Below are 12,486 nucleotides of genomic sequence, written 5' to 3' on the forward strand. Positions count from 1 at the left end.
CAGCAGGAGGGGGTGGGGGGGGGGGGGGGGGGTGACCAGCATCAGAGGGGGTGATTAACACAGAAGGAGATTGCTGGCTTTTATTTTGTAGAAGTACTTTATATCCTAGTGGATTGATTGTCTGCATTGAATTTTGGGGACAGATGGTTCCTATTGATTAAACACTCATTTTATTGCACTCCTGAGTCTTCCCTTTTTAGATGACCTTTGCTTTTTTGGGAGACAGCGCCATCTGCTGACACTTTGTCAGATTGTCATATTTAATTGGAGATTTAGACAAGTGTTGCCCCCAGCACATTGCCATAAGCCAGTACAAAAAGGTATATATAGAAACAGGCATGGTCTAGCACTCCCAATAACATACAGGTAGCTTCTGCCTGTGCCCTCACTGAGAGGAAATTGTAGAACGAGAGGTGCGGCACTCAGGACATGTGCAATAAACAGACAAGATGCGGCCAAGTAGATCAACGTTTCTGTTCAATAAAGACTCTTTTTTTTTTTTTTTCAAGATAAACCAGTACATCCGTGTACATACCTTTTTTATACAAGAATCCCACCTTAATGTGAAGCCGTTACCCGGAGCTGGGACCGCCCACCCGCCTGGCGGCTCATTAGGATGACGTCATCACGCTGCCAGCGTGTATAGCACACCCTGTCACGTGACACCATCACCATGACCACCAAAATAAAAAAAAACAATAAATAAATAAAAACGGCTTTTACTGCAACCTAATGTAGCCGAACAGATGGGAATTGATCTTCTTTTATATTTAGTTACAAAAATATGCTCGTTTTTAGGTTGGCTTCTATGATCTCATAGCATACTCCAAGCAGTGTCGGACTGGAGCATGAGGGGCCCACCGGGGTAATCCGTGGTAAGGGCCCATGCTTAAGGGGTGTGGTCATCCACCAGAGGGGGTGTGGCCTGCCACCACAGATGCTTGGCTAACCGATCGGCAAAACTTGGTGTAGTTTCTATAGAAGTGAACCAAGCCCCCTTGTTAATCAGTGGTCCTGCTCCACCAGGTAACTGACTGTCTAATAGTGTAACAATTTATAATTTTGGGTCTGAAACCTGACACCTAGAGGAGGGGGTGGGCCCACAGGCAGTGGGGGCCCACCGGAGATTTCCCCTATACCCTGTGGGCCAGTCCAACCCTGACCCCAAGTAACGTTTTATACATACTCCACGCCTACCCATAAATCAGCAGTAAAGTATTGCCTCAACAATAGTTAAAAACACACTGATGGCTCAATAAATATATTATATATATTATTACAGCGTAGATGTATCAAGCCTGGGAGAGACAGACAGTGCAGACGTTGCCCGGAGCAACCAATAAGCATTCCCTCATTGCAAAGACTGTGCTAGATAAAAGACAGAATCTGGTTGGTTACTGTCGGCAGCTTCTCCACTTTACATCTCTACAAAACTTAATACATCAAACCCCCCCCCCATAGCTGCAGCTATGGCAGAGTGCTGGGGGTAATTTTTTATTTTTTCTTGGTTAAATTGCCCCATCCCTTCACACATCTCTCTCTATAAATTGATTTGAACAACTTTCAGTCTATATCATTATTTGGGTATTTCAAATCCTCCACAACCTCCCTTCAGACAAAGTGACTGCAGATACTGTAACTGTGCCAGACGGTCATGGCCTGACGCTTTATACCGAGGTGCAGTCGTTCCTTCCACATAGACTATAGGTTTGAGTAATGAATTGTTAAATAATCGAAGTACACTGCACAAGTAACACGGTCTGGTTTTACCTTTTTCTAGGTGTCAAAAGTGGTTGTTCTAGAAGACTTAGGAGCCCATTTTGGCCTGAGAGCCCAGGTAAGTGACGTTTAGGGGGTGGATTAGCGATCGGCTCCCTTAAGTCTAAAATATCTCTTACGTTTATTGTGGCTCCAACTATGGATTCAGTTTTGCTTGGCATTGCGTCACTTAGTATATATTGTAAGTAACGTATGTGACAGCCGTCCGTGTTGGTCCGATGTCTCTTCTTACACTCGCTATTGTCTTGTGAACAGGACGCCATCAGCAGAATACAGGATTTGCTGGCTGACGGCTCTATTACCGGTAAGTCGGAATACTCTGGAGAACCTGGGAGGGGTGGGAATAAAACAATTGGACTCGTGCTGACGCCCATGTGAGGCGTTGTCCATGTGACATTGCTCCGTCACACCCCTTCATTCAGGTGCGGCTGGTACACATTAGACGATTTGGTGCCCGACTGCCCCATATGTCGGCCACTGCCGCATCCCGCTGAACGGGGTTGTCAGTCGCAACGTCAGGTTGAGCTGCATATAGGGCCGACCTGACGATGCGGCTGAAGACCCCGTGGGAGCTGGCACCGCCTGGCATGGTTGGGAATCGGGCAAATCGTGTACTTCGTTTTAAGGCAGCTGATCTCCCGTCTCCATTACTATGGGGGAGGGTTATCAGATCTTGGAGAGAGAGAAAGTGGATGGGAGATAAAGTACCAACCAATGCGCTTCTAAGTCACTTTTTCAAACACCGCCTGTAATGTGGCAGCCGTAACCTGATTGGTTGGTACTTTTATCTCTCTCCAGGGATTGATCCATCCCCTGCACTATGCAAGAAACAATATCACTGGCTAATTGCGATTTGTGATCAGATTTAAAAGGACAATGACCATAAAATGTTGATGAATATGAGATGGCAGCTTATACATTTTAGTTAATATATGGATGATCTGAGACTGTATCATGTCAGGACTATTGTTGTTGTACATTGTACACCTATATCTCATACACACACCTATCCCATGTGGCGTGAGATGCCCGGACCCATTTCTGCGAGGGCACTTTAAGTTTCCTTTTGCTACGTCTTCCTCCGTTTTGTGTCTCGGCTCCCATATAGGACCTGATCCAGCGCTGAACGCAGCAGCTGCGGGCCGTATGTTGATGCCGCGGGAGGCGTTTTGCGGAAATAGACTCCTCCCGCCGGCTTCTGTCCATACGCTGCTGCCTCCTGAAACGCAGCATCTGATCACTTGCCTGACCATTGGGCATCTGACCCAGGCCTCGGCGTGCCCCTGTTTTCAAAAACAGGGGCACGCCTCTGCATTGTGGCTGAGCCAATAATCACGCACATCTCAGATGTTCTTTAGTTCTGCTCACGCACAGGAGCCGCACTGCCCGTGTACACATCTGGGGTTGCGATGTCGCTCGCTGTGCCCTAAACACAGAAACACTTTTATCTCAAGGCGTCTCCTGCGGCTTGTGCATAATTTAGGACAGCCTTTGTGTACCAAGTCTCAGCGACTGTCTTCCTGCGTCCGTCCCGAGTCTGGTCCATAATGTACTCAGGGGGATGTAGTTAGGAGACTGGCGGACGGGATGCCACTAGTCGAAATCCCAACGTCGCAAGCCCGACACGGGACTAAAGATAGGCATCAAACTACCAGCGCCTATCTTAATCCCGATTCCGTAATCTAGACAGACGCCATCCCGAACGAGGCAAGTTCAGGGCGATTCTGCAGTTATCCGCGGGAGGTTGTGTGTGTGGGGGGGAGGGGGGGTTTCATACCCATTCCGTACTAGGTAGGATCGGTGCTGGTAAGTTGCAGAGTTCCGTGGTGCGCTAAATGGGACCATTTGGCACGAGGATAAGTGTAAATGGACACATCTGTTTATAGCGCTGTCATCAGCCGCTCTAGACTATACACTTTCTCTGCAGTGTCCTTTCGTGGCTCAGTAACAGGAACATTATTCTCCCCGATCTTTGGTGTCTGTAATGTACTGGTTAGGTAGAGAAATGTTTCTGCAGACATCGCTCCTCGTTCCTTGCCCCCGATCCATGCTGCGCTCCGGAGATCTCCCTCTGCTTCATGGTCTGACGGTAACGCTCTGTTCCCCTGCAGGTGTGATTGATGACAGAGGGAAGTTCATTTACATCACCACAGAGGAGCTGGCAGCGGTCGCCCAGTTCATCCGCCAGAGAGGACGCGTCTCCATCTCCGAGCTGGCTCAGGCCACCAACAAGCTGATCAACCTCCAGCCAGATGTCAGCCCCAGCGCCCTGCAGGTGTCTTAGACCCCCGCCTCTTATTACACGCTCTAATGGGAAGCCGGCTCCTCACACACCGTACGTCTCACGGCTCGGCACACCTACTGACGTGAGTTGCGGCTTTCACCATTACAGACTGATGATTTGCGACCAGATTTGTTGTTTTCTGGGTTCCTGACTATCCGCATTTGTGGTGGGCATGTTGTTCTCTTTTTGGTGGGTAATAACAGAGGGGGACAGGGCCGTGCCAAGGGCATCCAACTATCCTGGTTTAGCCCCCCTGGCATACGTGTATAGATTGTGTCTTTCTGTTTACATAAGTGGAAACATGGGTCCTCAGCAAATACAAATAAAATGCTATTTTATTGTAGGCTGGAATGTCTGATTTATCATAGGAATACCATAATACCATTGCCGCTATGTTTTATGGCCACAATTTGAGCTATGATACACACTGCCCCCTTCCCAACTGCTGATTGGTCTGCACATTTAAATTTGACACCCCCCCTGCTTCACAACATGGTTTTATCTATGTGCTACTCCCTAATGTAAATGGGCATCATTCCCAGTACACTGATATTCACTGAGGACCGCCAGGACACTGGCCCTGGTACTGGAAGGGGAAGTGGCTAAGTCTGTGTGGGCGGGAAGTCTGGTCATGAATACAGAGGCGGTCTTTGCGGACACTGCATGGCTGCACCATCTTGGGGGCATGGTTACGCCTACCTGGCAGGCTGGGGGCTTGGTCAATCATCTAAATAGGAGTCTCTCTAATCTTCAAATCACTAGCGCTATTGTAGATCCTCTGCTTTTCTTCCCTGGTTGTTACCCTGCAAATAATGTAGACAATAGCGACCAAAACCTTATGCGGAGAGGTGGATACAAAGAACGCCCCCCCCATAGTAGTCACTGCTGGCCCGGGGGATGATGATGAACCGATGGTTGCAGAATCAGGAGGCTTTGGGCCTGATTCAGACCCGCTCGCGAGCGCTATTCTCTCACAAGCTGGTCGATGGTGGCCCAGTGCGCATGCGCACGACAGAGCCGGCTCCGTCGTGTGCATGCACGAGACCCGGATAGCGACGGGGAAGCCGTCGCTCCGGGGCTTGCACCAAAGGGGGCGTGCTGTCGATGGTGAGTGACAGCACGCCCCCTTAGGTGGGCGTGCCGGGGGCGTGGCTGCCCAGACGGAGGCGTTCCCATGGGAACGCCTACCATCTGGGTCCGGCCCCACTGACATCACTAGTGATGTCAGTGGGAGTGCTCTCGGCTCTGATAGAGCCAAAAGCACTCTTGGGCTTGCGGCAACGAGACCCTACCACAAGGGTCTCGTCGCAAGCCCGATGGTCGCGATGGTCTTGACCATCGCGACCATCATCATGGACGCTCGCATAAGCTGTGGGTGGTAATCCACAGCTATGCGAGGGGCCAAGAGGCCGCACCATTAAAAAAAAAAAAAAAAAAAAACGCCCTGATTCAGAGCGGGCGCTCGTTCAGAGATCTATGACTGACACAATGTATAGAAACTCTGGTCAGCATGTGAAGAGATGACATCTAGCAGAAAGCAGGTGACGATTGTTTAGTGTCAGACGGAGAAGATCCTACTAGATAAGGGGAGGGGAAGCCAATTATGCTAAAAGATATTAGACGGGCAGCAACATACAATAGTGCGGCCAAACGCATAAAATCTGTGATGTAGAAGCGTTTCCCTTTGCTGATGTCAGGTCCGTTACCGGAGAATAATAATGAGCCAACAAAGGGGCGATAATCTTATATTCATTTTAAAAAGAGAACAACATAGAGAGATAAGAACATAGAAATAATCCCTTCTAACAACTAAAAAAAAAAAAAAAATATATATATATATATATATATATATATATATATATATATATATATAGCAATGAGAAAATAATCGGTGGTTTCAAATGCAAAATTCCTCCAAGTCGGACGTTCAGTCATCACAAATATGACCTGACCTGGAGTAAAAGGCGCTCAGTGTTGTGGTGCGCTGAGGACGGAGTGTAAATGAAAAGGTTATCTACTAGTCTTTCTTAAAAATGACATCAAGACCCTTTAAAAGTTTGGAAAAATATTTAAAAAACAGGAAGTGTAACATGTGTCCCCTGTGTTATGTCAGAGTTGGTTCATTCGTTTAGTTTTTTTTTTTTTTTTAAGGTTTGCATAGTATTATACTGCACACTTTATGGCGAAGGGTAACGGCGCGTTTCCGTAGTCACTAGGTTTTCTCTTTACGTTACAGATACACAGATATACAAGTGTCACATATCACATTAATCAGGGCTGTCTGCTGGTGCCTCCTAGTCGCATTGTATTCGACTAAGACGCACTTTGGCAAAAAAAGACGGCAAATGCTGGAGCTGGCGGGCGGTATCTCGCACTGCACGGCACACTGAGGCTAGATGCATGAGGACACATCTGTACCTCGGTCTGTTTGATTGGACTCGAGCATGGATATCCTTAAAACCTGGACTGTAATGGTGCAGTTTGGGAAACTCTCTGGTATAAGGATATTGGTATTGAGGGTTATTTTGTGTTAGGTGATGGGGAACGTTCCTGCGGCAGAAATGCGCTGTCCCTCCATTTCTGCCAGCACTGAAACCCCCATAGGTTTGTATGTTGAATGCCATGCTGTCCTATTTACTGAGTTCTGGAATGTGAAGGAGTCCCGGCACAGGGGTGCAGGAATCACTGACTGTCACATTACTCCCCGCTAATCACAGGGGCTGGCTCCCTTCAGTACATATGGGCGCTATTATTGCATCCTGCAACGCGATCATGGGTGCTAAGGTTGCGCCCAGATCGCATTGCAAACGCGATCACTCAAGCATGGGCCTAAGGGCCTGATTCAGAGCTGAACGCTCTGACCAGAGCGCTCGCTCTGAATCGGGGCCCTCCTACCTATTTTAGGAGCGTCCTCATGGACGCTCGCATAGCTGTGGGTTACCACCCACAGCTTATGCGAGCATCCATGATGATGGTCGCGATGGTCTAGACCATCGCGACCATCGGGCTTGCGACGGAGACCCTGCGGTAGGGTCTCGCTGCCGCAAGCCCTGGAGTGATTTTGGCTCTATCAGAGCCAAAATCACTCCCACTGACATCACTAGTGATGTCAGTGGGGCCGGCTTGAGACGGTAGGAGTTCCCATGGGAACGCCTCCGTCTGGCAGGCACGCCCACCAAAGGGGACGTGCTGTCAATCAACATCGACAGCACGCCCCCTTTGGTGCGAGACCTGGAGCGATGGAGAGCCCGTCGCTCTCCGGGTCACGCGCATGCGCACGACGGAGCTCCCTCCGTCGTGCGCATGCGCAGTGGGGGACATCGACCCGCTTGCGAGCGTACTGCCGCTCACGAGCGGATCTGAATGACCCCCTAAGTGTTTGTCACAGCGTTTGTGTAGTGTGGTATAGATATATACAATGAGAGAGAGAGCGAGGGAGGAAGGATGCCATACGGTCTTCTCACTGAAGTAAATAGTTCACGCTGCTGCAGGTGTTTAATCAGATTGTCTGTCTGACAGGTAAAGCATCACTAGAATTGAATTGTTCAATTGTAAAACGTTCTGTACAGTTCTCAATGGGCTGCGCGTTCCAGCTTGGCACTACACAGTGCTGCCACCTAGTGGATTATTTCTACATTACTTTTATTGTAGTTCTGTTAACACATTTTAACCATATTGTGACTCTTACGGACAATTTAAATGCTATCATCTTACTATGGTTTCATAAACTTGCAGAACAAGCTGTACAATTTTCACCTACATGTACATATCACAGAATTGTTACACCTGTGATGTACACATTATTATTATTAGTCGTATCACATGCTTTATTTTCTTAGTCTTATAAGATTGCCCTGTATATGACATTAGTAGTTTTCTTTCCTAACATCTCCATGTTAAAAAGATTTCGTTTGGACATAACACGCAAAAGAGCCAAGAGCAAAACTGTCTCCACCATGGTCCACTCCAGCCATGTTTAGTGTCCGTCCCTGTGATTTAGTTATTGTCATGCCAAGCTGGCTCTTACCGGGGATTGGACTCATTTGAAATGACAGAATAATTGTTCACATAAATAAACTATGGAACGTTAAAAATGGGGAAAAAAATGACATTTTGTATCGGTACACAGGGCTAACATCATGTTTTCTGGAGAAACCGAATAATCACTAAAATCATTACTGCTCTGCTCCCTATTGTCATACATTACTGTGTCATACACCTAATCCTTCCTCCACACATGCTCTATACACTAGTGACAGCTACATCACTAATATCATCACTGCTCTGCTCCCTATTGTCATACATTACTGTGTCATACACCTAATCCTTCCTCCACACATGCTCTATACACTAGTGACAGCTACATCACTAATATCATCACTGCTCTGCTCCCTATTGTCATACATTACTGTGTCATACACCTAATCCTTCCTCCACACATGCTCTATACACTAGTGATGGCTACATCACTAATATCATCACTGCTCTGCTCCCTATTGTCATACATTACTGTCATACACTAATCCTTCCTCCACACATGCTCTATACACTAGTGACACCTACATCACTAATATCATCACTGCTCTGCTCCCTTGTGTCATACATTACTGTGTCATACACCTAATCCTTCCTCCACACATGCTCTATACACTAGTGACAGCTACATCTCTAATATCATCACTGCTCTGCTCCCTATTGTCATACATTACTGTGTCATACACCTAATCCTTCCTCCACACATGCTCTATACACTAGTGACAGCTACATCACTAATATCATCACTGCTCTGCTCCCTTGTGTCATACATTACTGTGTCCTACACCTAATCCTTCCTCCACACATACTTTATACACTAGTGACAGCTACATCACTAATATCACCACTGCTCTGCTCCCTATTGTCATACATTACTGTGTCATACACCTAATCCTTCCTCCACACATGCTCTATACACTAGTGACAGCTACATCACTAATATCATCACTGCTCTGCTCCCTATTGTCATACATTACTGTGTCATACACCTAATCCTTCCTCCACACATGCTCTATACACTAGTGACACCTACATCACTAATATCATCACTGCTCTGCTCCCTATTGTCATACATTACTGTGTCATACACCTAATCCTTCCTCCACACATGCTCTATACACTAGTGACAGCTACATCACTAATATCATCACTGCTCTGCTCCCTTGTGTCATACATTAATGTGTCATACACCTAATCCTTCCTCCACACATGCTCTATACACTACTGACATCTACATCACTAATATCATCACTGCTCTGCTCCCTATTGTCATACATTACTGTGTCATACACCTAATCCTTCCTCCACACATGCTCTATACACTAGTGACAGCTACATCACTAATATCATCACTGCTCTGCTCCCTTGTGTCATACATTACTGTGTCCTACACCTAATCCTTCCTCCACACATACTTTATACACTAGTGACAGCTACATCACTAATATCACCACTGCTCTGCTCCCTATTGTCATACATTACTGTGTCATACACCTAATCCTTCCTCCACACATGCTCTATACACTAGTGACAGCTACATCACTAATATCATCACTGCTCTGCTCCCTATTGTCATACATTACTGTGTCATACACCTAATCCTTCCTCCACACATGCTCTATACACTACTGACATCTACATCACTAATATCATCACTGCTCTGCTCCCTATTGTCATACATTACTGTGTCATACACCTAATCCTTCCTCCACACATGCTCTATACACTAGTGACAGCTACATCACTAATATCATCACTGCTCTGCTCCCTATTGTCATACATTACTGTCATACACCTAATCCTTCCTCCACACATGCTCTATACACTAGTGACAGCTACATCACTAATATCATCACTGCTCTGCTCCCTTGTGTCATACATTAATGTGTCATACACCTAATCCTTCCTCCACACATGCTCTATACACTAGTGACATCTACATCACTAATATCATCACTGCTCGTCTCCCTATTGTCATACATTATTGTGTCATACACCTAATCCTTCCTCCACACATGCTCTATACACTAGTGACAGCTACATCACTAATATCACTGCTCTGCTCCCTATTGTCATACATTACTGTGTCATACATTACTGTGTCATACACCCAAACCTTCCTCCACACATGCTCTATACACTAGTGACAGCTACATCACTAATACCATCACTGTTCTGCTCCCTATTGTCATACATTAATGTGTCATACACCTAATCCTTCCTCCACACATGCTCTATAGCGGAGGTTCCCAAACTCTGTCCTCAAGGCACCTTATCCTCAAGGCACCCTTACAGTCCAGGTTTTAAGGATATCCATGCTTGACCACAGGTGATTTAATTTGATTTAAGCACCTGTGCTCAGCCATGGATCTCTCTAAAACCTGTTGGGGAGCCTTGAGGACTGCGTTTGGGAGCCTCTGCTCTATTGAATAGTGGAAACTGCATAAAAATCCGTACAGTGGCTCTCAAGATTAGCCCCAACAGACACAGACATATTTTTGCTTTAAAGAAAGTGCAGTACCGTCCTCTAATCTGCAGATGGCAGTGTGGTTGTATTTATGGTATTCAGAAAGTATTTGGCTGACTTCATTGTTTATGGTAAAAGTCTCAGTACCTACTGTGTATTTTTTTTCACACCTGTGTTTTTAAAGTGTGCATCATGCAGCAATAGTGCTGTATGTCCGTGGGGATTGCCCTACAAAGTATGTATTTCTAGACTGTAAACTCTTGCAAGCAGGGCCCTCGTGCTTTTCCTTCCCTCACTTATACCATCATATCCTCCCCACTGCCTAGAGTACCACACACATGGCATTGGCTGCCCTGCTCCCTATTTGGGTACTATGACGGCTGATGCAGCAATGTTTGTAGACCATGTCCATGTCCTGCTATGTTCTGTAATGTAAGTCACTTGTCTCTTGTGGTGGTCATACTGTTCCTTATGTGCTTTGTGAGGTGCTGCAGAGCCCTTATGGTGCCTTTTATAAATAGTAGATAATAATGATTTCAAACCATTATAATAACCTGTGAGTTTTTGGTGACTTATTTGAAGAGGCAATTTTTTATAAAAATCCAAACTGGTTTTTACCAAATTGCGGCTTCACCTTACCGGTGCCTGCCCCCCGCATGCTATCACATATACCCCAATGTCACAACACAAGTAACATTGCAGCTTCTACCTAGAGTCAAACCATCGCTGTCAGCGTTTGTACATAATAAAATATTATTTTAACAAATGCAATAAAATCAGTGACGGTAATTTAATATTATTTGCCCCCTTGATTATTACATTTTATGAGACTGCCTGGGCTCGTATGGTTTGTTGCAAGAACAACATAGTTAAAAATACCCATTATTAACCAATGACTGGCTTATCCTAGCGTGCTGTACGGTATATAAATAGGAAATATATTGGGTGCATTTATAAAAACTGGTGCAACTGTAACGAGTAGAGATGCTGTAACTCATTAATACCAGTCACACCTTTTAACTTATTTCCTAAATATAAAATGGCAGGCACTGTAGTTGCTATGGGCGACGTGTGTGAGAATAGTTTCTCATGAACCGATTTTCAATGTGCCCAAAATATTTTTCTCTGCACAGTGAGCCGGGTTATTGTGCTCATTATATGGCCGCTCTGGCTGGACCTGTGTGTAATGTGATGGGCGTTGATTCTGTACTGTAACCTGCTCCCACTTATCCTGTTACTGTGCGTGTGCATCAGGGAGCTGAATTATGGGAACGTAATGAGCCCAATGCACAGATAAACGCATGTCGGTGGTTATTGCGCCCATATTCTGTGCATAGAGGGGCTCTGAGAGGTGGGTACTAATGACCTGGTCTTGCTGGAGGGACACAGTGGGGGCCTAGGCCAGCTGCTGGTAGCAGGGTACAAAAGTACCCCGTCTGCAGCTCACTTTGTAGCTCATAGTATTTTATATTGTTTTTTTAAGGGAGCATGCCCACGTCGTCACACAATTTGACCACGCCCCCAAAGTCACCTGACCCACTAGTTTCAGTGAGGCTGCGTAAATGGAGCTAAATGGGTAAGTCTGTGAGCAGGGCCCTGTTACCTCTTTGTCTGTTACTCCCCTGTCCCGTTTTATTACTGTGCTTTCAATTGTACAGTGAAACAGAATATGCTGGCGCTGTATAAATAGATGTCAATAAGATTCGCCCACGTGCGGAACTGTACAGATCTGTACGGACTGACCTCCCCTGTCCTCACACTTTGTTTCATTCGTCATTATCCGTGCACACTTACTCCTGCTCACTTACTCAAGCCCTTGTGACGCCCGCTATCACCTACTTACCCGCAAGTGTAGGTGTGATTGAAATTTGTGTCTCTTAGCATCGTACGCATTTTTTTTTTTTTTTGGCGCATCTATTTT

At 46.1% G+C, this 12,486-nt stretch overlaps 1 protein-coding gene across 1 annotated transcript in view; it reads left to right on the forward strand.

The window, feature by feature from the left end:
- DDRGK1 (DDRGK domain containing 1) overlaps positions 1 to 4,406 on the forward strand; it is a 56,785-nt gene extending 52,379 nt beyond the window's left edge. Inside the window, exons 7-9 of the mRNA XM_088454664.1 lie at positions 1,781 to 1,837; positions 2,035 to 2,083; positions 3,891 to 4,406. Of these exons, the coding sequence (XP_088310790.1) occupies positions 1,781 to 1,837; positions 2,035 to 2,083; positions 3,891 to 4,063 (279 nt within the window). The 3' untranslated portion in view covers positions 4,064 to 4,406. The remainder of the gene's footprint in view (positions 1 to 1,780; positions 1,838 to 2,034; positions 2,084 to 3,890) is intronic.
- Positions 4,407 to 12,486: the final 8,080 nt, after the last annotated feature.

Source organism: Taudactylus pleione, unplaced genomic scaffold (assembly GCF_031769625.1).
Source record: "Taudactylus pleione unplaced genomic scaffold, aTauple2 ptg000627l, whole genome shotgun sequence".
NCBI lineage: Eukaryota > Metazoa > Chordata > Amphibia > Anura > Myobatrachidae > Taudactylus > Taudactylus pleione.